The 27,411-nt window shown below is 33.6% G+C and overlaps 1 protein-coding gene across 4 annotated transcripts; it reads left to right on the plus strand.

Moving 5' to 3' along the window:
• The first annotated feature begins 1,772 nt into the window (after positions 1–1,772).
• Positions 1,773–27,022, plus strand: LOC130899920 (glycoprotein 3-alpha-L-fucosyltransferase A-like). 4 transcript variants are annotated; one of them, XM_057810109.1, is made up of 8 exons: positions 1,773–1,874; positions 14,819–14,998; positions 15,241–15,456; positions 17,702–17,901; positions 22,187–22,327; positions 24,175–24,336; positions 25,912–26,098; positions 26,281–27,022. In XM_057810109.1, the coding sequence occupies exons 2-8, from the start codon at positions 14,839–14,841 to the stop codon at positions 26,544–26,546; spliced, it is 1,332 nt and encodes a 443-aa protein (XP_057666092.1). In that variant the 5' UTR covers positions 1,773–1,874; positions 14,819–14,838; the 3' UTR covers positions 26,547–27,022. The 4 variants fall into 4 exon arrangements, with proteins under 4 accessions (XP_057666092.1, XP_057666090.1, XP_057666091.1 ...); XM_057810107.1 differs by lacking the exon at positions 1,773–1,874 and adding an exon at positions 7,253–7,388; XM_057810108.1 differs by lacking the exon at positions 1,773–1,874 and adding an exon at positions 8,098–12,539.
• The last annotated feature ends 389 nt before the right edge of the window (positions 27,023–27,411 follow it).

Here is a 27,411-nt window from a genome sequence, read left to right on the forward strand (position 1 = left end):
TAGTTGATTGATGTTTTTCTGATCGTTTTGGTTGATGCTACTACATCGATTTGTTTTTAAAAATAACTGGACAAAAGATTTGAATTTGAAATATGCCGCCAAAAGCAGAAAGGAAACTGTCGTTTGGTACTCTCGATAAACCAAGAGATGACGCTGAATAGGAAATTAGAGTTAGCTAGAGTTAGTTAGCTAGGGATGGTTGATTTGGGGTTATAGTTACTTATTCTTACAGTAATGACGATAAAAATTTTTATATTCTTTTTGAATGTCGATGAACCAACAGTAAGAGACCAAGTCTTATTATGTCGTGGTTGTAAATGTCATTAAATCTACGAAACGCAAACGGCTTTTCTATATTATGTTAATTATGCTATCATATTTTTTTTTAATCATGGATATGGTTTGTTGACGGTTTATGCCATAGAATATACAGGGTGAGTGTGTTTTTGTGCACACCTCGTATTTAAAAGTGTACTAGTAAGGTTAGTGTGTTGCTTTAGGCGAAATAGCCGTGGTAGTAACGGTTAAACAAAGTGAGGTCGGTGGCCTTTCCTCTAAGCTCTAAGCTGTCCAAGTTTCTGATCATCTCTGAATCGCGTGTAAGTCGAACTGTATTGAGTATATACTGTATACCCTCTTCTGTATTGAGTTGAGCATTAAGAAGCTGTTACGAGTCTTAAAGAGAGCTCTAAGTTTTTGTGAATTCTTCCAAACAGGACGAAATCCTTAGCTGGAGTGCCAGTCTTCTTTGTAAAAATAACAGACTTGGTCTTTAGTATATTAACACGCCCCTACCAATCTTTCCTTTGGGCCCAAAATTTTTTTTTGTAGTTTTACACTCCATATAAAGTGTGGATCTAAGGGGAAAAAAAAATGATGTTTGTTATGGGCCCGAGGTAAAGTTAAAGATAACGCTTTCCCCAGTGCTCAGAGCGGTCCTTGGATTGTACATAAAAAATATCATATTTTGCACCTTCTATACGAAATTTTTTGCTTTTTATCCTTTTAACGATAATTTATGTTTTTATGTAAAGGGTACAAAAATCAAGGTAGCACAAATTGAAAAATTAAGCAAATATTATTTGAACTATGATGAAAAAAGAGAAAAAAATATGAAAAGTAAAGTTTTCTGTATTACATTAGAGTACATCATGCAAAAAATCCAATGGACCAAGTGTAGGGTAATGTTTCTAGGACCCAGACGATCCAACCAAACCATATAACATATTTAAATACGGCCCCTTGGGCCGAGGAGAGGATTTGAAATAAAATACGTCGTGCAGTCCCATATGACCGCTCTGGGCTGTAGGAAAAGTTCAGTTGCGGGTCTATGGACCGCACCGGGGCTCAACCTTTATTATAGTGCAGCAAAAGGTGAATGTGAAGAAATTTGAGTCAAACTAGATTTATATAAAAATTCATTAGATGTATTTTCTGATCATTCCTCGTATTTAAAACTACTGGTATAGAATTAGAACTTATTGTATACTCGTAAAATGAAAATTTTATAATTCAGTTTTGGAGGATATGAATGAAAACAGGTCAGCGAATACCTATAACCCTTGACACCTCTCTGGAATTGGAAATTAATCAAACCGTTACAAAGATTGTCACACATTCATGAATACAAACAATTACCGATTAACTAAGATAAACTGAACAGCGCAAAAGTATGAACTCAAAATACAACTAAAATGACGTCGAAAATAAACAGTTTTCTTCCCTTTTTGTACTCACATTTCGATTTCGGATGGTTTTAAGGGTGATCGGACGCAAGCGCGAATTTTCCTATGTGGAAATATGGATTTTCCAAACTTGAAGATGTGACAGACAGTCGGTATCATGTCTGAAAGGTGTAGCAACCCTTTGAAGAGGTGAGTCACCTTTATATCAGTTTATGAACAAGAAATATTTGTTGGGTGTTTAGTTTGTGTTCGCATTTATCACTATTTTCAAATCTATATACACTGTTTGCGTTTTGTTTGTATAACAGTGAACGGAGAGATGGAAAAACATTGTTGCATGTAGGTGATAATATTTTTCAATTCATCTAGTTCTTCAAACTGTTCGATAAACAATAGGTTATGAAAAAGTTCAACAAAATCATATAAGTAGGGGATGTTGAGTGTTTGTGAAGTTATTTTTTCGATTTAATAAAATCAAAAAAGTAGGTATTATCTATCTTAGTCGTTTATATTGATCTTATTGAATATAATTATTATGAGTTGTTTTTTTTTTAATGAAGGATTGAATTGAATTTGAAATTTATTTAATGCGTTTATAGATTTAGTGATAACGCATATACAGGGTGTTTCAAAAAAGGTGATCTTGTCTCTAGGATAGATAGAAAACTGAAATATATTTGGGGTTTGCTCAGTAAAAAATTATTATTGTATCAAAGTCATAACTATTAATGAATAACAGTTTTCCATGAAAATGCTATTCATAGTTAAATAATTATGGGTTATTGGGGCCTTAGTATGAAACAAATGAAAGACATGAAAAGACTTTAGTCCGAATTTTTTTTAAATGTATCCGTTTTATCAATGGAGTCTCATTTACGCGACAAAAAATTTTCATTTCACATAATACTTGCTAATTAATAATGATAATAATTAATAACTTGAATAACTTTATACCAGCATCGGTTATTACTTCATAATTTTCAAATCAAAATATTCCGAGATAGTCCATTGAAATGTTACAATGGACCTTTCGTTTTTCTGAGGACGCAATTTTATTTTATCGAAGTGTGGGGCGGTCAAGGAAAGCTTAACCCCAAATTTGTGGAGTTCCTCACCTTGCCCCTCGGCCGCCATCTTAAATAAAGGAGTGAAAAGCTATTTTTGACGATAACTCACGAACTATTATCCCTACGAAAAATTCGTGAAGACATAAATTATGGCCAATCGCGTTGCCTACAATTTTGTCTATAACACTTTTTGCCATTAACCGCGAATTTAAAAAGTTATGAACAAAAAAGTGCAAAAATTTTGTCAATAATTTCTTTTTTCGCTCAATAACTTTTTATTTTTTGATTTTTCAATAAAATTACCTCAGAACATTCTTTTAGATCGTTCTTTGAGGATTAATTTTATATGTGGATTTTTTGAATTCCATTCATTCCTGTGCCTCAAAGAGCGCTCCAAAAGTGCCGGGGCGCATTGTGCCAAAAAAAAAAATATTTGTTATATTTCAATTTTTTTCTTTACAGATTTTTCATTTATATATAAATTATTATTTTTAATCGTAACATTTTAATGGACTAAGAACGGTACACGGTATCGAGTACCTTTTTAGTGTAAAATTAATGTATAAATTCACTTAAAATTTTACTTAATAAATCTAATATTGGAAAAGTTATGTTCAATACTACTTGGTACGAACCGTGTAACTAGCGCCCTCTATGAGTGAGACATAAGAACGAATTTATTGGATGTTGTTGTTTCTTTATATACATATTTTTTTTTCTTTAACGCCATTTATCTTGAAAACGGAGCAAACCCCAAATAGTTTTCAGTTTTCTATCTATCCTAGAGACGGGATCACCTTTTTTTGAAACACCCTGTAGCGAGCTTAACAAATTTATGAATAAATTGTATCAAATTGTACAGGGTTTGGATAAAAGAATTAAATATTTTCCAAACTACGTCTACTAATACATTTCCTGTTTTTTTGGTACCAGTTATCTTGTATTGTGAGTAATTTTTTTCATTCAATCGAACCATTTGCATTTTTTAATAATTTAGTGGGTCTGATAATGGAAATAACTTAAATTTACATAAAACAGAAGGGACATAGGGCAGCGACCTGAAAAATGTCGATAGAGCCTTTCATGCCAAATTATCATTTTTTAAAATAACAAAAAGTTTTTTATAATTTCAGTTTTGGCAACTAAACAACAATTTATATACAGTAAATAGTACGATACAAACTGAAACCTAGATAAGTTGTTATTCTCAACTTTTTTTAGGGCTCAATTCTTTTAGAATGCTAAGAAATGAAAAAACCTCAAAATAATAAGTTTTTGGATTTTGTATCTTTGTTTTTCAACTAAATTCGGTGGAAACTTATCTTTTTATGTCCCAAACATACAGTAATTATTTTGATTTGAAAACTACATTGTATGGATTGTATTAGAACTTCAGGGGAAAAATTATAATAAAAGTGACCTCGAAAAACTGCGGAAATTATTTTCAAATTTGAGGACCGCAACTAAAAGCTCATTTGAAAATATAAAATAAGGGTTTTTTTTTTTAATTTACCCACTTTATGACCCTATATACGATAATCGATTCTTTAGTAAATTTTTTACTTCACCACGTTTAGTTAATCTCTGCAAAAGATGTAAAATTCTTGAAATTAATATGTAAACAGAATAAAAAAATCATCGTGGATCTCTTCATAAAATAGTCAAAGCAAAATAGGTAATAAAAAAATAAATAAACCAAAAAAAAGCAATAGAGAAATGATATTTGAAACTTTAACATTTGCACAAGTTAGAAGCATATTCGGTAAGTTTTTAATTTAACCAAATAATTAATAATATGTATAGGGTTAATCATGATATCGTGACGGATGTGCAAAACGGTAAGTCAAACCTTTTGTCTCATTTCTGCCCATTTTAGGCAGCGAAATGATGAACTTCAGTATTTATAGTATTTGCGGTATAGATCAGAAGCAATTGACAGTATAAAACAAAACCAATTACACTAATACAATCGAAATTGCGCCAATTTTTATTATTTGAAAGGGAGGGGGTTGACATCTCCCCCGTAAATCCACATCTCCTTGGAGTACGGTACGAGAATGTTCCCAGAAATACCTGATCCAACAAAGAAAACACAAAAATTTTAGAAATATATATATATATATATATATATATATATATATATATATATATATATATATATATATATAAAATATATAAGATTCTTAAATTGTGGGAAAAATCTCTGACCATCAAGTGATTTTTTCAAGTCTGGGAACAGAAAATCATCCGAGGAAGCTAAGTTTGGCGATTAAGGTGCATGAGGTAGCAATTCAAACTTTAATTCATTAATTTTGGCCATTAGAATAACGGATGTGTGAGCTGATGCATTGTCTTGATGAAACAACACTTTTTTCTTAGTCAAATGCGGTTGTTTTGGCTTGATCTTTGCTCAAACGTTGCAATAAGTACGCATAATACTCGCGGCTTAAAGTTTTTCCTTTTTCAAGTTAGTCAATATAAATTATACCACGCGCATCCCGGAAAACCAATGCCGTGACCTTGCTGCAGATGGAACGTACTTCGCCTTCTTTGGAGCCGGTTCTCCCTTTTCATTCCATTTTGTTTTGATTGTGCTTCTGCTTCGGGTGTAAAGTAATGAACCCACGTTCCATCCATGGTTAAAGAAACGGCGCAAATTTCGGCTTTATTTATGTGAAACATTGCCAAACACTCGATGGAAACATCTTCTTGACGTTGGTTTTGTTCCATTGTGGGCAAACGCAGCACCCATCTTGTGCACAGCATTTTCATGTCCAAATTTTCGGTTAACATGCGATGTATCGCACTTCCTGAAATGCCTACTATGTCTGCTAGCTCGCGGAGTTTCAGTCGACGTTCATCCAGCACCGCTTTGTGGATTTTGTTTAATATTTCTGGAGTCATCATCTTATTTGGTCGACCATTGCGATGCTGGTCTTCACAAGTCGTATTTCCTCGTTTAAAATCTGCTACCTAATATTTTACTGTTGATAACGAAGCAGTCTCACCCAGAGTAAAATCTAGTTCAGCTTATTCCACGTTTACAAATTCACTGAAAACGTTCACTGTTGATAGCTGCCAAACAAATACTAAAAAACGTGGTGTCTTCAAACTTAAAACATATGCTGTATAGATTGTGTACTTTCTAATACTAATACTAATATTTTTCAAGCAACTACCGCCATCTCTAGGTCAAGCCAGATACTTCTTAGACTATCCTCGTATAGTAGGCATATATCTATACCGCATTGGAATTTCATTGTAAATATATTAGCCTATCTTTAAAGAGAAAGTTTCAATAAATATTATAAATTTGAATGTTCCACTGAATTACCACTCGACTACCCTATTTATTAGAATCGAAATCAATCAGTATAAAAACAAGAGCGGTGAGTTATAGTTCACCTTCCAAAAAATACGAAATTTTCAATGATAATTGATTAGTTCATGAAGATTATTTGTTGCGGTACAAATAAATTAATTGAAACAAACTGTTAGGTCTTCTTGTCATAATAAAGTGGATTCTACGAAAGTCAAAAAATGAACTTGACTATAAGGGCTTGAGTAAATCGTAGAATTTTTTCAAATTAATAAAAATTATACAACAGTTTTTATATCAAATTATCCATGTCCTCAAAGCAATTTACACACAAATAAAAATAATATTTATTTATCAATGAATGTTACAGTTGTTGAACAGTTTGTTTAAACGGCCAAATTAATACCAGCCAAATTACGTCGAATTTCATTATATTTTCAGATTAATTTTACACTAACAATTTAACATATCATAGGCGTAAGAATGTGAAATTTTTTGGGTTTAAACAATTATCGTGTATCCACTTTTTGTAGGTTAACAACACTTTCACTGAGGGTGATTATCCAATGTCCATTTGCATCTGTCAAAAATTTAACCTGTATTTGATTTTCTTTCAGATACGAAGTGAATTTTTTTTTCCAAACAATAAGAACTGCTGAAACTTTTTCACGAATTCATATTAATTTGGGATTTCCCTAGTCGCAGGATGTTTTGAACCACAATAAATACATTTCTAAATTTTATAACTCGAGTATTTTCGTATGAAATAACATTTGTATAAATATATGGAATATATCGTGTGTACAATTATATATACAAAAGAAACAATGTAAATAAACCGACTGCTATAATAAAAAGTTATATAAAAAAACAAACATGGAATTTTAGAAATCCACTAAATCCAGGCAGGGCCGGATTCAGGGCGGAGACGTGTTCATAATAATAATAAATGTACTTTATCTCTGAGATGAATCGCGTTCAGCTAGGTTAAGAATAATAATGCGTGTGTCAGATTATATTTTATATAAATAATTGTATTTAATATTTAAACAATAATCAATATGTTCTACGGAGGAATTAGTTTTTGTTGAACGCCAGTGGTTACTGGAAAATAATTTGATGGTGATAAAAACGTGGAACAGTATAGTAACTGTTTAAAATTCATTATTTTTAAAATATTTATTTATCGCAAAGTGTAGATATACCTTACCTTCCCTCTACTTAATCATTTTGTTATTTAACGTTTGGCTGTAGGTTAATTCGTTATCGTGTACGGTTAAGACAATATTTATTTATACAATTAGAATGTATGCGATGGTAAGTGGTTGTTTAGGTTTATCTGAGCGAAGTGAATTCGCTTTTTTTCTTATTTTTTGTCACAAAAATATTATTGCAACTATCGTTTCATACAAATTACAAATTATACTTAACCTTTTGTTAATACTCTTGTATATAAATCGTTTTGATTTTTGGTCTCTTCGAGGTATTAATTGATTTTAAAATAGACATTTCGCTAGTTTCAATGTTATTTTGGGTTTTATGAGGCCACAATGACACAACACAATGAAAAACAAAGGCGCAGATACTTCTACAGTAGAAGTTGAGTAACCAAAAACTAAATCCAGAGTTCTCGAAGAAAAACAAACTGAAGACTGCCCCTTGGAAGGAGAATATGTAAAAGTCATCAACAAGAAAAAAGGAAGAAACCAGAGAGGCAATACTCCGAGGAAGACGACACGACGGACAAAGAAGTTCAAGAAGAATTAGGAAAGATAAGAATAGAAGAACTGAAAAAACAGGCAAAACCACTCATGTGGACAGCAATTTGGAAGCAGGTAGTGCAGAGAAAAATCGATGAAGTGCGAGTATAAAGAGATTGAGTGGGTATAGGTACCTACTCAAAGAAGAGAAGGAAAGGAAGCTAGTCGTAGAAGAACTAGCAGTGAACATCCTCGCGTCGGAAGAAGAAGAGACAGAATTGATTGTAAACGGATTAAAACTAAAAAAAGTATGGCAACCAACGAGCCGTACTCAAAAAAACTCCGACAACACCCGAAAATTTCTACCGATATACATGGTAGTAATTTTTTACCAAAACCAATAGCCGCAGAGATGAAAATGAACGCCATAATTTATTATTTTTTGAATGAATTGAGTGGAAAACAGTAAAGATGTAAAATGTAATACGATTCATAGAGAAGAAGAATAAATATCAAATTCAGCACACATGTATCTCGAAAGATTGTTGTTACTTACTGATGTAGTATTTTGGATTTGATACAATATAAAAGCTCATAAAAAATACATAACTAAAAATAAAAATTCCTCCATCTGTGGACTAAGGTGATTGCAATATTGGCCAGGGTCGAAAATATTTTTAACTTCAAGCATAAATTAGTGACAAAAACAGCAAACATTAGCGTCTTTTTAAGCTCCAGCACATTTTTTATGTGCCCAACTATCACACATTAAACACTAGACACATAATTCACCTTTTGTTTCGTCTTTGAAATTACCATGCATACCTCATCTTCATCGTCTGGAATGCCACAAATTTCTTCCATGTCGTTATCCTCATCAGCTGTAAAGAAATCATCCAAATCTTCCTAATCCTCCCCTTCTTCCAACCGAGCAGTTTTTCCTTAGGCGCTGGCATCTTTTGGACTTTTTTTTCCATTTGTAGTTGTTATTTCTAGTTTCCGTTTTCCCTGGTTACTTATATTTTGTATTGATGTTTCCAATTCCATTTTGTAAGGAGAGGAGCTTCCTTCCTTTTCTCAATGTTGGTAATGGCGATATGTCGAAAGGAGATACGAAATTTTTCAAGGGTCCTGCTTTATTCTTTGAAATACACTCAGTTGCACCAGCTTCCTTTGACCTTCCTGTCAAATTTGCTACAAATTGAGGTCCAGTGTCATTCGATCAGCCTGGTTGAGACTTATTGTCCAGGACTTCTTCCAGTGATTCATTTAAAACAACAGAGCCTGCAGGTGTTGAGTTGCATGAAGTGTTGTAGGATTCTTATGCTTCAGTTACGATTAAATGGAAAAATACTCTGATCCATTTGATGCTGTAGTTTGGGATTTTCAAAATGCTTTCCCCACTAATTCGGCTTGACCAAATTGAGAAATGGTCGTTAGATTTTCACGTATCCAGCACCTGATCTCCTCGCTATAATAAGCCTTGAAGCTACTCATTGTCTAAAGGCTGTAAAGGATGTGATAGGAGAGAAATGATGGAGATGTGATTATCTCTGGCTAGCCTTATCACATCTATGTTCCGAGTATGACTGTAGTGTCCGTCTAGTACCAACAATACCGGATAATCAGCGGCTGGTTTTACGAAGTCTATAAAGTGCCTCATCCACTCGGTAAATAGGTTTTGTTGCAGCTGATGTAAGCGATGCTATTTGTCTTTTTTCCTTTTCTGTTAATAACTTCCACAACTTTGCTTTGAACAATTGAACATTGAAGATTCGATAAGGTGTCGTATTCAGCTTCCAAAAGGTTGAAAAACTCTTGTACATTGATTTTATTGAATCGTAGCAAACTATCAAAAGACGTGCCGGTTGGTCTTCGCGTTGACAAAAGATTTCAGTGACGGTGTAAAAATCCATCCAACCAAGAGCTACACCAGCTTTGAAAGGATGCTGAATTATGATTCTTAGAGCTAAATTATAAGCCATTCTTTGAACATGTAAGTCCGTAATACTTTGCTTCCATGATGAAGATCTACTTGGCCAATTAAGTTTCTATTTCTTTTCTTAAAATAGTTTTGCTCCCAAATTTAGTTTAGTTGTTCAGGCTCCAAGTTTTCATTTCGTAAAAACATTTGTAATGTCTATCTGGGAATTCGATAATTTCCAGCAGCGGCTCAAATGCCAACTGTTTGATTTCTGACTGCTTCTTTTGCATTCAGCCCAAGCCTTTTTCACATTATTACTTTTATGTTTTGGCTGTTTTCTAGACATCGCAACAGAAAAGAAAATCAATTCTAATCAACTTAGAATCAATTGAGGTCTATGGCAATTGGAGTTTTATGTTATTTATGGTTGAGTGGAGATATTCTTGCAATTTGCATCATAATTTGTACTATTTTTACTCATTTCGATTGGCAAAAATGTCAATCGAAACAGTGATTTTTTTTACCTAGTGGATTATATCAAATTTTGCCGGTAGTTCGATTGTTTTTGCAAATGCAGTTGAACAGTAAAGACTCTAACTCCCGAAATGTTGAGCTTTCGAGGAGATACAGCAGTTTCTTTATCAGCCGGGGACGTAAGTTCCCTTAGACTCTACGTGGCGCGAAAACTTTTTAGTAAGATGCGACCCCGAAGTTTGAGCGCATTTTAAAAAGAAAGGACAGCTCTTAGGGAAAAATTACAAGGAAACTTTTTTGTAGAAAAGGTCTTAAACTACATTTTTGGTCCCTTTACTTTTTCCGAAATTTGGCTTAGATTTCGAGTTATTTGTAAAATTTGGAATTTTGAAAATTTAAATAAAAATATATCGGTTAGCGGTATCGATAAAGCACCTAAATCCAGAAAATCAGCGACATAACTAATTTTTGTGGATCAGGCGCAGTGATTTTACTGAACTAGTGGCAGTTCAGCAATCAAACTAGACAGTAAGAGTAATTTAACGTATATTCGGAGGATGGCGCTCCCAGTCTTCCAAAATTTTTGGGGTGTCCCATATTAGCAACGGGACCCAAAAAATACCCGAAGTTAATCCTTTTGTGAGAGCAGGACATTTTCAAGTTTGTAGCTTTAATGAAATTTTAGAAAAAAAATAAAAACTCAATTTTAGTCATCACCTTTTAAGGGTGATATCTCGGAAAAGTGTGGGCCGAGGAAATTTTGTTATAGGAGAGACTAAATCCATACGTGTAATCACCTCCTAAATTTTGTCGCATGATTTTTGTAACACTCTGTATATTGTCATATATACTGTATATCAAGAAAACTAATTTTATTATTTTGTTCGATTTCGATTGTGAGTTGAAGTTGAGAATTGAATTTTTGATTTACGTCTTTTATTCCATTTTCTGGTACAGCAGTAACGTAATCATCTACACAATGGAAAAATATTTATGTATAAAAAACTGTCCGCTTGTAGACGGTAAATTCTAATTCAAAATGACTAGAATGGCGCTCCTGTAGGTCGAGATATCATATAAACTTAGTTATTTTAGATAGAGTGAAGTATTGGTGTACAAAATCTAAACTATTCATTAGTCCAAAATAAGTTTTTGAATATAACCTAGAAAAGCTACCGTGAGATAAAGCTGAATGTTAATTTATTATTGTGAATTTGTAAGAATTTTTTTGCAAGTAATTATAAAGTGTAAATCATCACAAAACTTTGAATCACAATGGGAAAAATTTGCTCAGTGAAAAGTTGTCCGAGTGGACTTAGAATGAAAAGTAACTCAAGTAGTACACCGAAATCATTTTCTTTCTTTGAACCTACAGTATGTAAAACATTTGTTTTTAGAAATATTTTTTAATTAAACATTTACAAATTCTTTCCTTCATTAACGTAAAGGATTTGATGGACACTTTCTGTAGCACGAAGATGGTTTCCTCAAGATCTTTCATTACTAATTGTGCTATAATACTTAAAATTGATGATCTATTGATTAATATAATAATTGTCATGTCAAATCATATTTTTACGTGTTTATTCAAACTAAATTTCTCTAAAAAAAAACCTAAAATCAGGTCTATTTATCAAAAAAAAGTATAAAAAGTTAAAAACATTTATATTCGTAGTTTTTTTGCGGCAGTCGGTCCAAAAATTAACATGACAAAGCTTGCGTTATATTCAAACACACATGATATAATATATTATCATTTTAATCTTATCATTATCTATATTTCTCAACATGTATTTTTTATATATTCTTGACATTAGGTGAAAAATTTATCATTAAATCAATAGAAATAATCAATTTGTGAATTATCTCCTGTGATTTGATGTGTTGGCAACTAATCATTCACAGTATTGTCAGAAAAGTGATACGAATATATATTTAAACGTATTCAACGCCCATCGCGTGCCAGATTCATGTTCTAGTTTAAGGTAATAATTTTATGACTAATTTTATTTATTGTTAATTTTAATTAACCAGGTATATCAAGTATATGTAGTTTTATTGATATATAGTTTTGACAATTAGTTTATTGACATTTGTATTTAAACTATTTAAAATCTAATTTATAATTATTTAGCTTGAGCATAAAAATCACGAGAACCAAGTTCCTATAAAATTTTGTTGAAGATCCCCAGAAATAACAGTATTAGCTAGTGATGCGTTTCCTTCCGTTGATAGATTGATGCTCTACGCGAAATAAAAGGTCTTAATGTCCTGGAACGAAACGTATTTCCTGTTGAGGTTTGTTTATAGTTTTTACTATCATACCTTAACAAGAAATTTGTGAAACTAATACAACCGGCAAGCTGATAAGTAAGTCAAGTAAGATACCTGCACGTCAGGTCATGCTTGGTATCATTAAGTAATGACGCATTACCTATATTTGGTTTTTATAATTATATAACAATGAAAAATCAAAAATAATTTCAAGCGAAGCCTTTTATGACGTACCTTGATTAAAACGACAAAAGTTACATTTTCTAGTACAGTAGCGGAAGAAATATTTTGAGGAGTCCTTACTGTTCAGGTTTTGGTTTTTATCATATTATAACCTTTTTCTCGAAGATAGTTTCGATGAACGAATTGAATATCAATCAATCGAAGCAAAATTACTAGCGTTGCATCATTATTCAATTTCTTTCTTTTGTATTCTACCTCAAACTAAATGACTACATAACTCGTATGAAGATATTTTCAAGGTCAGAATGTTACATATACTGCGATCCAAGGGACCTATTATGTCTGCTTTTCTTGCTCTGGCCCTTGGGATCCTCAGATGTAGCTCCGAACTTTCTCATAATTCGAGAGATTTTGCATAGAGGTTTCGTCCTGGACGTGACATCATCTCCACGTCATCTGTTAAACCTACCGTCTTCGGCTGTCCGTTGAGGAGGTAAATGGTTCTTACTTAGATCTGATTTGGTTATAGGTTTCTAGGAGTATCTATATTTGTCTTAAGCTTTAAAGATTGCTCCCTTTTTTATAATTTTTTCTATTATCCTGCAGTCAATTGCAAAGAAGGCTCAGGTCCTACTAGCTGTCCTCGTATGAAGATATTTTCAAGGTCAGAATGTTACATATACTGCGATCCAAGGGACCTATTATGTCTGCTTTTCTTGCTCTGGCCCTTGGGATCCTCAGATGTAGCTCCGAACTTTCTCACAATTCGAGAGATTTTGCATAGAGGTTTCGTCCTGGACGTGACATCATCTCCACGTCATCTGTTAAACCTACCGTCTTCGGCTGTCCGTTGAGGAGGTAAATGGTTCTTACTTAGATCTGATTTGGTTATAGGTTTCTAGGAGTATCTATATTTGTCTTAAGCTTTAAAGATTGCTCCCTTTTTTATAATTTTTTCTATTATCCTGCAGTCAATTGCAAAGAAGGCTCAGGTCCTACTAGCTGTCCTCGTATGAAGATATTTTCAAGGTCAGAATGTTACATATACTGCGATCCAAGGGACCTATTATGTCTGCTTTTCTTGCTCTGGCCCTTGGGATCCTCAGATGTAGCTCCGAACTTTCTCATAATTCGAGAGATTTTGCATAGAGGTTTCGTCCTGGACGTGACATCATCTCCACGTCATCTGTTAAACCTACCGTCTTCGGCTGTCCGTTGAGGAGGTAAATGGTTCTTACTTAGATCTGATTTGGTTATAGGTTTCTAGGAGTATCTATATTTGTCTTAAGCTTTAAAGATTGCTCCCTTTTTTATAATTTTTTCTATTATCCTGCAGTCAATTGCAAAGAAGGCTCAGGTCCTACTAGCTGTCCTCGTATGAAGATATTTTCAAGGTCAGAATGTTACATATACTGCGATCCAAGGGACCTATTATGTCTGCTTTTCTTGCTCTGGCCCTTGGGATCCTCAGATGTAGCTCCGAACTTTCTCACAATTCGAGAGATTTTGCATAGAGGTTTCGTCCTGGACGTGACATCATCTCCACGTCATCTGTTAAACCTACCGTCTTCGGCTGTCCGTTGAGGAGGTAAATGGTTCTTACTTAGATCTGATTTGGTTATAGGTTTCTAGGAGTATCTATATTTGTCTTAAGCTTTAAAGATTGCTCCCTTTTTTATAATTTTTTCTATTATCCTGCAGTCAATTGCAAAGAAGGCTCAGGTCCTACTAGCTGTCCTCGTATGAAGATATTTTCAAGGTCAGAATGTTACATATACTGCGATCCAAGGGACCTATTATGTCTGCTTTTCTTGCTCTGGCTCTTGGGATCCTCAGATGTAGCTCCGAACTTTCTCATAATTCGAGAGATTTTGCATAGAGGTTTCGTCCTGGACGTGACATCATCTCCACGTCATCTGTTAAACCTACCGTCTTCGGCTGTCCGTTGAGGAGGTAAATGGTTCTTACTTAGATCTGATTTGGTTATAGGTTTCTAGGAGCTTTGAAGATTGTCCTTTTTTTTATAATTTTCTCTATTATCCTATAATCAATTCCAAAAAGGCTCAGGTCCTACGAAAGGTATATTCACCACTACTCTAGCAAATTATTCTGTAGTTTCGGAAAATGAAGCGTCATTCTTAATAAAGTTAAAATCTATTAGTATTTCTTACTGATCTGTATCTTTTTTTTAGGTAATGGATTCTCCCTGAAAATGCCTCCGCGACTATCGGCGCGCAGGCTCTTTCTAATAATTCTCTTATTCTTTAGCGTTTCGATTCTGATATCGATACATCATCGATTTTCGTGGATTCGAGTAGGTACAGGTTCCGATTTGCAGAACAATGAAGACGATTCAGATACAGTTGGCATCGGTAAGTTTGTTTGGCGATTTGACGGAAGAACCTTTTTAAAAATTGATAATACTTTCTAATAATATAAAATAATTTATATCAATAGTATGAAATGGAAGCATCGCCCGTAATACCTGTGGGATCTTATTGCTATTGCTTTCAGTCAAGTTATTTACGTTGGCTTCACTAATAGACTATAATTTATACCAAGATGTATTTTGTTTCCGCATCACTGTCAAATGAATGAATTTATCATTTTCCAGAGCCGTTTGTATCCGCTTCAAATCACTTGGATCTATCGGCGGAAATCGGTAATGAAGAAGATTCTACTTCAAGAGGGAATCAAGGCAAGCCCTGGTTCATGAAAGGCGGTACTGATTTTCCTGGAAATAATAGAGGACCTCTTAGATTATTTCCAGATCAAGCTGATGGAGATCGAATTGTAGAGCAGCTGATGTACGTGCCAGAAGATTATCAAGGTGATCATTTTTTGTATTCCCATAATGAAATCTATAATAGTAATTTAAAAAGAGTATATAAACAAATTTGTTTGACGCTTTGAAGAACTTAGAGTTCGAAACGTTTGTCCATACACTCGTACAACATCGCACAATGGTGGGATAGTGGAAATAGAAAAAGGACTTGTTTTTGAGAGGTCTATGCAGCCCAGAAGCTGTGATTACATGAAAAGGATAAGTTTTTATTGGTGGAATAAGCAAAACCGGACTTACGGGTATTTTTTTATAACTAGGTTCCAACTCTCCCCTACCTCTTATTTGAAGAGATAGGCCAAACCTAAAAATGCGCAGAATTTGTAGAAGAATTCGATTATTACATATAAAGTTCTACTTAATGCGATAAATTTGAAAAAAATTTGCTTTTTCAATTCCATATTTTCAAAGACTTTCGCTTAGTTTTCGCTTTTTATATTTATCATTTGTAGTGATATTATCCCCGCTTTTATATAAATAAAATACTCGACTGCAATAATACTTAAATATTATTACTTAGATAAGTAAAAATAAACCGTTATGGGCTATGCATTTTTTTTCTTGGCTATTCTAAGCGCTATGATTCAGCTACAGATGAACCACATCAGCAACGTGCCGAGTAGAGAGAAGGGTGGGGGAAAAGGGAAAGGGACCAGCACAGCTGTCGGCAACATGTGATTTTCGATTATTTAGGGCAGGGATGGGGAAACTTTTTTCTTCGCGTGCCAATTTTTGCTAACGAAATATATGGCGGGCCAAGTTGAGGCATTACATTATTTACTAAAATACAAATATTGCCATAATTTTTCTGAAATACTAATTATGGGTCTGGTCTTTGTGGGAACATGTGACATGTGGAACTGTTTTTGTTTCTGCATGACTTCATCATAAGCCGAAAAATTTGTGATGCTGAAATTTTTAACAATGAAAAAGGAGGTCATCCGAAAGCCTATTACGAAGACAATTTTTGCTTAGTTTCATTATTGAAACAGCTTGTACCAAACATAGCCATTATTTTCTGGGCGTGGGCAACTATATTTGGGTATTGTGTCCTAGATAACGACTTATAAAATCCCAATTTGCTGGTGTTCAAAAATAGTTGGCTCAAATGGGTAGTGCGTTCGACGACAGTCGGACTTACGAGTTTTATGCCCGACGTGTACTGCCTTTACTGCCAATTCATGAAAATGTAATTTCTGATAAAAAGAAAATTGTACTTAACTTTTGTTTGCTGGTCTCGGGCCGGAGATGGCCCCATCCCTGATTTAGGATCTCAGGTAAAAAAATTTGAGCGCATAGTTGGCAGTCCTCACATTTTGCATACTTAACTCGATCCAGCGCCTGAACTACTACAAATAATTCGGTCTTTTATGCTTGGAAATGAATATAAGAATAATATAGTTATCTGATTATTATTTTATGTTTATTGGTTGTATTTTCCTATTGTTGTATAATATCTTAATGGAAAATAGCGAAATTGGACATAAAATTTAACCTTGAACTCCCAAAATGGTATTTTCTACTTACGTATTACGTTCCAGAATTAATTTATTGATTTTGCAATATTCCGTTGAACGAAACGTGCCTGACACGATCAAACAGCGCCTAGGGGATAGATTAACTGTGACTTAATGGTAATACTTTACTATAAACAGGGTGAAAATATTTTAATAGTAGAGTTTTAAATAATAAAATTTGAATTAGATCTCTCAAAATATTATTATTTAATAATTTAAAAGCTATTCGTGGTAAGTACTTTGAAGCTACTCAAACCTAACCTAACCTTCCTAAACGTTTAACATAATTTAGTACAGAGAGAGAGAAAATTAGGGCTGGGATTGGGATGTTTTTAATATCTTATTGTCCTGATTAGATTTTCCAGTATTGATGAATTTCTTTTTGTTTCCTTCGCATGAGAATAGGAAAGATAAAGCTAGTGGACGAATTACGTCTTAAAAAGGAAGTCCCACTGAATCTATTAGTTACAAAACGCAAAAAAGTGTCATACAAAGTACCCCACGGTTGATAGTGTCATTAATCTACACATCAGTAATTTTATTTTTATGCTTAGAATTATTTTTTATTTTTATTTTTCAACTTAATTTATTTGTTGGGTTGAGTTCGAGTCTAGTTTTTTCGAAGCCATTGCAAACAACCATTTGAATATAAAATCCCGCAAGTTCTTTTTGACATTAGTATGGTCTAACTTTACATTCATACATATTATTTTCAGGATTTGATACGCCGGAGAAAGTTATATTGGCTTACAACGGTTTGGGTGCGTGGGGTCAGAAGTCGGGACCAGCCTCTTTTCTTGGTTGTCCAGTGAGCAGATGTACGTTAACTGATGATCGAAGTAAAGCAACTGTTGCGGATGCCATTTTATATAAAGATCATTTTATACACCCAGGTGTCAACCGACCTATGAAACAGGTAAAGAACACTCTATTTGTACCATATATGAAAATATTTCCGAATATTTGTGTCCACTAATCGAAGGTTTTCAAGTAGTTTGCAATTCGATAAAAGTAGAAGCTAACAGAATGTGTCTTATTTATATTCAAATTCATCTTATCTTATCAATATCATAAGTTTCTTTCATAAAATTATTAACACATAATAAGTTGAAATAAAACTTTTATTAAATAAAGCAATTAATGAACAAAAACATAATTTACTTCCTGCCCGTAAATTTTTTTCCACTGACTAAAATTAAAAACAAAATTTCAACTTAATGTTTAAATATTAAATTATACGATTTATAAAGTGAAATTATAAATTACATATGGAAGCCTATCAGTTTTTTTTGATAATAATGGCGCTTCTGCTTGACAAAACACTCTTATCCTTATGAATAGAAAAATATTCATTGAGAATAATTCCAAGTGATATAAATCTGGAAGTTAATTCTAATTATGTATATAATCTCTCTAATTTCTTGGGTTCGTAGGTTGTTTGGATAAAATAATAAAACTTCGATGAAATATCACATTTATATGTATAACTTAACGTTTCGCTCCTTCCTTGGGAGCATTTTCAAAAGAATAATTAATATTTAATGATTAAAATATTTGTGAAATAGATAAAAACATATTAGTAGATATCTTAAAAACATCAAATTATGGTAAATGTAGCTGAGGGCTTTATATATACGAGGATGTATTGATATCTAGTTAGCCTGGACCAGTTCCATGCTTAAACAAAATATTGCGTTACCATAGCAACGAACAATAAATTATTAGAAGTGTCAGTGTAAAGTTTGACGTCGAAAAAGTAAACCAGAGTTACGCATTAAATTAAAAGAAAAAATCGAGCCTTCATCAAATACCTGTATTTAGAAGGGTTAAGAGGTAAGCAGATTTACGAAGATATGTTTAAAACCCTTGGTGATCAATGTCCTTCGTATGAGACCGTCAAACATTGGACTGCAAGCTTCAAAAGAGGTAAATTTTCCATGGAAGATGACCGATCAGAAAGACCAGTTTCTGTATCAGTCCCCGAAAGTATGGATGCAGTTCATGACATGATTTTATCAGACCGTCGAATTGGGCTAAAACAGATATCTGAAGTACGGAATATTTCATACGAGCGCGTTCATCATATAGATCACGTCAATTTGGACATGAGAAAAATTGCTGCAAAATGGATCCCCAAATGTTTGAATGTTGACCAAAAGCGTGCAAGGGTAGAAACATCGACTTCTTAAACCGAATTGTTACTATTAATGAGACTGGGTACATTTCTACGATCCAGAAACAGAAACAATCGATGGAATGACGAGACTATGGTTCTCCAAGATCTAAGAAGTTTCGTGTCCAAAAATCTGCTGAAGAAGTTCTTGCTTCAGCTTTTTGGGATTGCCATGGAGTAATCATGACTGATTTTTTGGATAAGGATAGAACAATAACTGGAGATTACTATTCAACATTACTGACCACTTTATGGGAAAAAATTAAAGACAAAAGAGGCGGAAAGCTATCCAAAGGTGTTTTGTTTTTGCAGGGCAACGCTCCTGCACACAAATCTCATGTTGCCACGCAAAAAATTCGTGATTTAGGGTTTGAATTACTAGAACACCCTCCTTATTCACCAGATTTGGCTCCGTCCGACTATCATCTCTTTCCTCAACTGAAAAAAAGTTTCGTAGGTCGTAAATTTTTTTCCAACTAGGAGGTAATAAAAGCTGTGGAGGTCTGGTTTGAAAACATTTTTTTTGAAAGGTCTAGAGAGGTTGCAGGTTCGCTGTAATAAATGTATCCAATTAAAAGGAGAATATGTTGAGTAATAAAATATTTTGACATTGAAATTTTGTGTGATTCTATAGTAGACTAAGAATTTTTCAATATATCCTCGTATATACATATAAAAGAAATTAAGTTCCTATACGTGATTTACGTAGGCGTTTTTAGAGTACATAACAAATAAAAAAATACTTTTTAACACCTGTATGTCTGCAACTGTCTTTTTGGCCACAATTTTGCCCTACATTGGACGATCGGATTCAATGTAGACTTTGTACACTAGTCAAAGACTGACGATAATGCCATGCAATCAAAATATTTGACTATCATGATTAGATTCATTATTTTTTCATATTCTTTGCAATTGTGTAAGAAAAATTGAGCTAGTAGGTGAAAAATCGAAAATTCATCATACCAATACAAACTGTGAGTAAAATATACACTACCGGTCAAAATTTTTTGCCCACCCTATAGTTTACGCGATACACAACAAATAAAAACAATACGATCGATTTTGATATTTATATTTTGAAGAACATATTTAAATAAAAATAAAAATAGAGTTAAAGATTGTAATTATTACATATTTAAATATTTTAATTCATCGATGTGACCCCTTTTTGCTTTTATTATTTCGGTGCACAATTTCAGCATGCTATAGCTATTTCGACAAATAATCGACGTCTATTTGTTTCAATTAGTTTTTCAGGGTATTCCAAAGAAGAGAAATTGGAGTAGGACGCTGCTTCTTGATTCCCTGGCCCACAACCACTCAATTGGGTTGACATCGGGCGTCTGTGACGGCTCCCTATTCTTTAAAATACTATATGCGCTGTTTCGAGGCATGTTTGAGATCGTTTTTATGCTAGAAGATAAATTATCTGCTAATTAATCGCTGGGCTCAGCATCTACTACATTTTTCTTTAATATTTTTTGTAGCCTTCTATCTTCAAAGTCCCTGTCGGCCTTCCTCAAAAACATTCCTAAGCCATCACCGAGATTCCGTCGTGGATTGCATCCGTTCTTCCTTCCGCGCACTTTTCTCTCAGACCCAAAAACCTCAAACTTTGTCTCATCATTCCATAAAACTCTCTCCTAGACTTCATATGTTTTTTAGCCCACTGAAACTTCTTAATTTTATTTTGACGTCTTGAGCTTCTCTCAATCTTGTTTTCACTGTAGTAGTACTCCAAGGCAGATCCCTAGATTCATTGATCTGAGCTGCTATCTCTGACCCCGTCGATCACGTTTACTGATCAGTACAATACGTTAATGTAGATTTTCGAGGCCGAACGTTTTCTATTGCCAAAGCTCCTGGTGGATGTACATTTTTTATAATTATAGTTCGCGATATTTTTAATTCGGCGGCAATGGTAGGGCAACTTTTGCCTAGACTATGAAAACTTGTTATTGATGCAAGAGCTTCAACCAATAGTTCCTTGGATTCACCCGTTTTAAAATTCAGTAGTCCGAATTTGCGAGAACCAAAACAATTCGTAAACAAACTTTTTGCGTCTCACTACCAAACTAACTGGGACTAAACTACAATCATAAACATCGAATAAATAATTCACTGTTACAGAATAATAAACAAATCATTAAGTAATTATAAGTTTTAACTTTTAACATTCGTTCGTATGAAGTAAGAAATCGTTTCGATCTTCGCTTGACAATATGGAAGAGAAAGTTGTTAAAGTTTATTATTTTGAAATTTAATGATTGGATTATGAGGGGGACCGGCAGTGTAGGTTGTCAGATAAATATTGCCACGGAAGAAACAAATCAAATTTTTCGAAACAAATGTTTATTTGAAATAAAAAGCAGATAAAATGGCCACTATCTCGCGGCTGGCATCTCGAAACCTGGTAGTTCTATTTTTGAAAACTTGAGACAGATATAGCGTCGGATCTGTTACCCATTTCTTGCAGATGGTTCACGTAGACTGAAGGAGGCCATGAAATATCTTCTCCGCAAGTTCAATTTCAACAGGTAAACGTTCGTTGGATGTATGATAAGTCGCATTCATGCTCTATTAATGTAACTCTCAAAATGATGTAACCGTGGTTTAAAAAAAATCTCGTAGTTTTTTCACATATTCTGCAGAATTAACAGTTACGAATCGCCACGTCCTCCTCGAAGACATTGCCGCCTAAAACGTTATTTTTGGAGATTATAAACTTCTTTGGTGTTTAGATTTAGGGTTTTCTCTACTCGAAAACCTCCCTTGAGCACATGAGTCAAAAAAAGCTTTCAGACACGAATTGCATGCAATATTCAGCGCGACTTGAACCTGGGACCTCCCAGAATGTTTCTTTACGCACTGGAAAGTGTGTCTAAAGTACGTATTTTACGCACAGAAGTAGAAAAAAGAGTTTTTCATTTATATTTCTCTATTTATTAAAAAGATTGTTTCAGTCTAACAATTATGAATGTATGAAACATTACTTTAGATTACATGGTTTAATTTTTAATTGCAGATATGGATCATATACTTTTTGGAATGTCCGTATCATACGCAAGGTGTGAAATTTCCCGATATCATCAATTGGACCGCCACTTATAGGCGAGACAGTGATATTGTAGCCCCTTACGAAAGGTGGACATATTATGACCCACAGGTAAGATTAGTAGTACACTGAAATCATTTTTATATACGATTGTCCCAACTTTCACCGACTGAAGAGTTCGTATTAAGTTTATATTATAACGAGGGTTGCCTCTAAGTTTTTTATAAAAATTGAAACAGAAATTAAGTACGAGGCGAACTGATTTATCGCATTTCGAAATATTTGATTAAGGTCTATACATTTTTGCATACGCTGTAACCAATTCTGGAAACATTTTTTCCACTCTTAAAGCTGATATCGTACGAACATGGTTTTTGAGGTATTCAACAGCTTCTTGAGGTGTCCGATGTCAGCGCATTTGTTGTTTGACAATGGAAAACAGGAAAAAGACATTAGATATTAATTTGACGTTTCTATCTTTCAAATATTCAGTTTTTCGACGTGCTTTATGGCCACCCAAATGTTCATACTATCTCTATTTGTAAGTCACACGCCGATCTGATTTAATGATGCAAAGCATCTATGTTTTTCGAGATGACAATCGATTTTGAAAGACATTCTCGATATGTTAGAACTAACTTACCAAAAAAACAAAAAGCCAGCGCTACTATACTTCCACCACTCTATTGTATACAAACACAAAAGCACTATTCATAAAAATAATTAAAGTCATATATCAAAAATATAATTAGACAAAGTATATATGAAATAATTGAAACGTAATATAAAGCATGTTCTACACGATGCGGCCAACGTTTCCGCCAACATTCGCTGAACGGCTGAACTTTAGAAGGAAGGCTGGATGCAGCACTGCAACTACACGATGCGTCCAAAGTTTGCGCCAACATTCGCTGAACGACTGAACATTAGAAGGAAGGCTGGATGCAGCACTGCAACTACACGATGCGTCCAAAGTTTGCGCCAACATTCGCTGAACGACTGAACATTAGAAGGAAGGCTGGATGCAGCACTGCAACTACACGATGCGTCCAAAGTTTGCGCCAACATTCGCTGAACGACTGAACATTAGAAGGAAGGCTGGATGCAGCACTGCAACTACACGATGCGTCCAAAGTTTGCGCCAACATTCGCTGAACGACTGAACATTAGAAGGAAGGCTGGATGCAGCACTGCAACTACACGATGCGTCCAAAGTTTGCGCCAACATTCGCTGAACGACTGAACATTAGAAGGAAGGCTGGATGCAGCACTGCAACTACACGATGCGTCCAAAGTTTGCTCCAACATTCACTTTCCAGCGTTGGCTGAACATTGGACGAAGACTGAAATCTTACCTAAACTTATCTAGAGAAATGAAAACGTGACAAAAAATTGATGAACAGCATACAACAAATATAAATTATTTTAGATTAAGCTGTGTAAAGTGCCGAGTTAAACATCGGGACCGCTGTAAAGATCCTATCGGATTGGATCTTTTCTTGCCGAAGAAGGTTGAAAAAGGTTTACCCGAGGCAGCGAAAACACACTCACATTAAGACGTCCAGACAACCAAGAAGACAAGAGTGTATAGCCAACAAGCTAACTCTATAAAAAGACTTCCAGAATTCCCCGTAGAACTCAGGGGTGAAGAAGGAGTCTACGCGCGAAGCTGTGACGAATGAGGACGTGTCGAAATGACAAAGGGTTGGTAGAATGTATAATGTAGGATGAAGGAAATGAAAGGTTTGGTTTGAGTGTATTAGAAGTAAATGGTAGTTTTTTAGAAAGGGCTTAGAGCCACAGGAACAATCCAATTAGGTGATCGTTGTTGACATCTCTTTAGCAATTTCATTAACAGTATTGATCATTCCTTTGATAGAGGCCCTCTCAATTAAAATAGTAATATAAAGTAAGATATTGGAAAGTAATGTTACGTAATAGGGCTTTTTATTTTTTAGGTTCGACAAAAAGTCCAAAATAAAGATTATACTGTTAATAAAACAAAAAAAGTAGCATGGTTCGTATCGAACTGCGGAGCCCGTAACGGCCGCTTATCGTATGCCAAAGAGCTTGGTAAATATATTTCAGTAGATATTTATGGTACATGCGGACCACTTAAGGTAAATACACATGATATTGTCTTTGTTTCACAAATGGAATAATTGAATTATACAGAGAAATTTAATAGCGATTTTAATGAAATTGTCGAATAATTTTGATGTATTAAATTAGTTCAAAAATTCACAATTTCTTATATTGGTATCTTCCTTTTTGTGGACATATAATTCACATCTAAGTTCAAGATAAAAACACGATACTATTCACTAAATAACGTGGTGCAAAGTTTCAACACGCTGTACAAAAAATTTCAACTGACTGCTTCGATCTATTTTATTATAGTAGAGCTCGAACGATCTCTCAATAAAGTATTATTGAAATATGTCTGAATTGAGAGAACACAAATCAAAACCCGAATGTAGGCTGTTTACGGTGACTTGTGCCCATCATTTTCAACAAATAATAATTGGTTCAAATTGCTTCGCTGAGGACGAGAATCATTAGAAGATGATCCACAAGCGGGAGGTCCTGTGAAGGGGACTACTCCAGAAAATATTAAATTACGGCCAATTTTACAACCTTGGCTAAAATTGGAGATTCAACTATGGTATTTTGCACAATTGGAAAAAGTTGGGTTCGGATCTTCTGAAGTTTAAACTACTTCCTCACCACCGGTAACGTTTAAACCGAAGTTTGTTGGTAAACGCCATCTATAAAACGAAAAATAAATCATATCGTCTGTAGTGTAACCCGACGTTTGAGGTTTAAGCTTGTAAAAAAGTTTAAATTTTGTCAGTGGTCCACCTCCCCCAATTTTTTCAAGAGAAAATAAGTCCATTTAAAGAACGCAAAGGTCATGAAATGCACCAAAAAAGTGATGGTTACAATATTTTGGAACTGCTATCGTATCTTATTAATTTTCATGAAATACAACCATAGTTACGTTAAAAAATTAAAAAATCAGCCATTTAATCTGAACCAAAAACATTTATTACTTTATAATTACTTTTCCATAAATTTCTTTCTAATCACTTCTAATCAAATAACTCATGTTCAAGTTCCTATGATTTAATGTTTTATTACTTATTTAAAGTATATTTAAAAAATTTAAAATGTCAATATTTAACATTCTCGAATATATTAATAATTTTTAATTTAATTTTATAAGAAAAATAGCATTCAAAATTTAAGACTGTAACAGAAAAAATTTATTCTCGCCGCCACTGTTAGACGTGTATTAATGGTTGCATACAAGTAGTTCTCTCAGATAATACTGATGTTTTTAGTAACTTTCACAGACCACACCAGACACGCAACTCAATAATCTGGACGTGGCAGACGAGAGAAACAGTTGTTGTTCTTCTCTCTCATCGCGATATAAAACGTACCTAGGTGGCGCTCTTGGCCGACGAATAGCGGGATTTTTAATTTTGAATTAAAATTTAATTTAAAATGTTTTTAAACATTTTTCCCATTACCTAATTTGAATACAGGTATATGTTTCCCTCTAGATTGGTATGAATTATATACATTGTATATGATTATAATGATAGACCAAAAAATTCACTAACCTTTCTTCTTAATAAACTTTTTTAATGATTCGTAATCACTATAGCTAACTCTTGTCTTTATTTTAGTGTCCTAGATCAGATAAAAAATGTTTTGAGATATTAGAGAAAGAGTATAAATTTTATTTGGCATTTGAGAATTCTAATTGTCGAGATTACATAACAGAAAAATTTTATGTAAACGGATTGGGACAAAATGTTCTTCCTATTGTTATGGGAGCTAGACCTGAAGATTACCAAAGAAGTGCACCAGAAGGTAAGCAAATTTCATTACACAATATTAAAATAGATTATAACTTTAGTGGGCACGTTAATATTGCATAAATGAATATAATCTGTATTAAATTGACACGATTTTATTTATAATAAGCAACCTGTAAAGATTTGAAATGTATATATTTATGGTTAATACATCTACATACATTTGTTTTATTACAGGTTCCTATATTCACGTAGATGAATTCGCCGGACCCCAAGAATTAGCAGCTTACCTCCACAGACTTGATAATGATAACAATCTGTACAATTCTTACTTTAAATGGAAAGGTACGGGAGAATTTATTAACACATTTTTTTGGTGTCGCTTGTGCGCAATGATGCACGCGCCTCAATCATCACAAAGACACTATGAAGACATTAATGATTGGTGGAGAGGCCCCGGAGTATGTACAACTAAATCTTGGAGGAACGCGGAGTTTGTTTAGATGCCTGTCTGAAGTTTTAGCTCATTAAAATGTCAGTGCTATTATAATTGTGATAGAACAATTATTAACAAGTCCTCTTATATTGATAAATGTAATTTCTTTTTCTTTTTATATATTCCTTTCTTTTTCCCTCTTTTTGTAATTTTTTTTCTCTTAAACATATACTAAGAATTTAAATTGCGTTATCTTATTGGTGACATTATGCTGCAACAAATATATACTAGGACAAGTTAATGAAAAGATCTACTACTTCATATTAGTAAATATATTTTTAAGTATGTGTGACATATTTAGAACTTTGACATGTTAATCATTTTTCACTATCATACTCTATCTTCAATTGAATTTTTAAGGATCTAAAACTTTGGACATTTTTTAAGTACTTACACACAATTTTATAGGTTATATAATTTATTATTGCCGTTTTTGTTGATTGTATTGTATATTATTGACAATGATTCATTAAGTTTTTATTATATGACGTGTTTCATTTCTTTACCTTTACCTACCTAAATATTTTAATTAATTTTAAAATGTGACTATAATAGAAATCTGTAATCTGTGTATCCACAGAAATGGCTATTAAATGTAAGATACATCAAATAACAAGACACCTTACCAACATGGAATATATGTAATTACTAAATTTTGTAAGGGAATATGTGGTTCTTCATACTATTAAGAATGGAATTGATAAAATATATTCTGTCCAAAGTCTTCCAAGTTATTCCTGATTTTTTCAATTATTTCAAATTTTTCTTTTTTTTGTAATAAGCTAGTCCTTCCCATCAATATTAAGATTCACAACATAATAATATATTTTATTATTATGAACCTAGTTAATTTAGAAGAACAATATAGATTA

The sequence above is a fragment of the Diorhabda carinulata genome, chromosome 12, assembly GCF_026250575.1.
Source record: "Diorhabda carinulata isolate Delta chromosome 12, icDioCari1.1, whole genome shotgun sequence".
Taxonomy (NCBI): Eukaryota; Metazoa; Arthropoda; class Insecta; order Coleoptera; family Chrysomelidae; genus Diorhabda; species Diorhabda carinulata.

Coding starts and splice junctions, on each gene's coding strand:
- LOC130899920 (XM_057810109.1), top strand. CDS start 14,839: ATGCCTCCGCGACTATCGGCGCGCAGGCTCTTTCTAATAATTCTCTTA. Junction 15,457..17,701: donor CGTGCCAGAAGATTATCAAG/GTGATCATTTTT, acceptor TATTATTTTCAG/GATTTGATACGCCGGAGAAA. Junction 22,328..24,174: donor GGACATATTATGACCCACAG/GTAAGATTAGTA, acceptor TTTATTTTTTAG/GTTCGACAAAAAGTCCAAAA.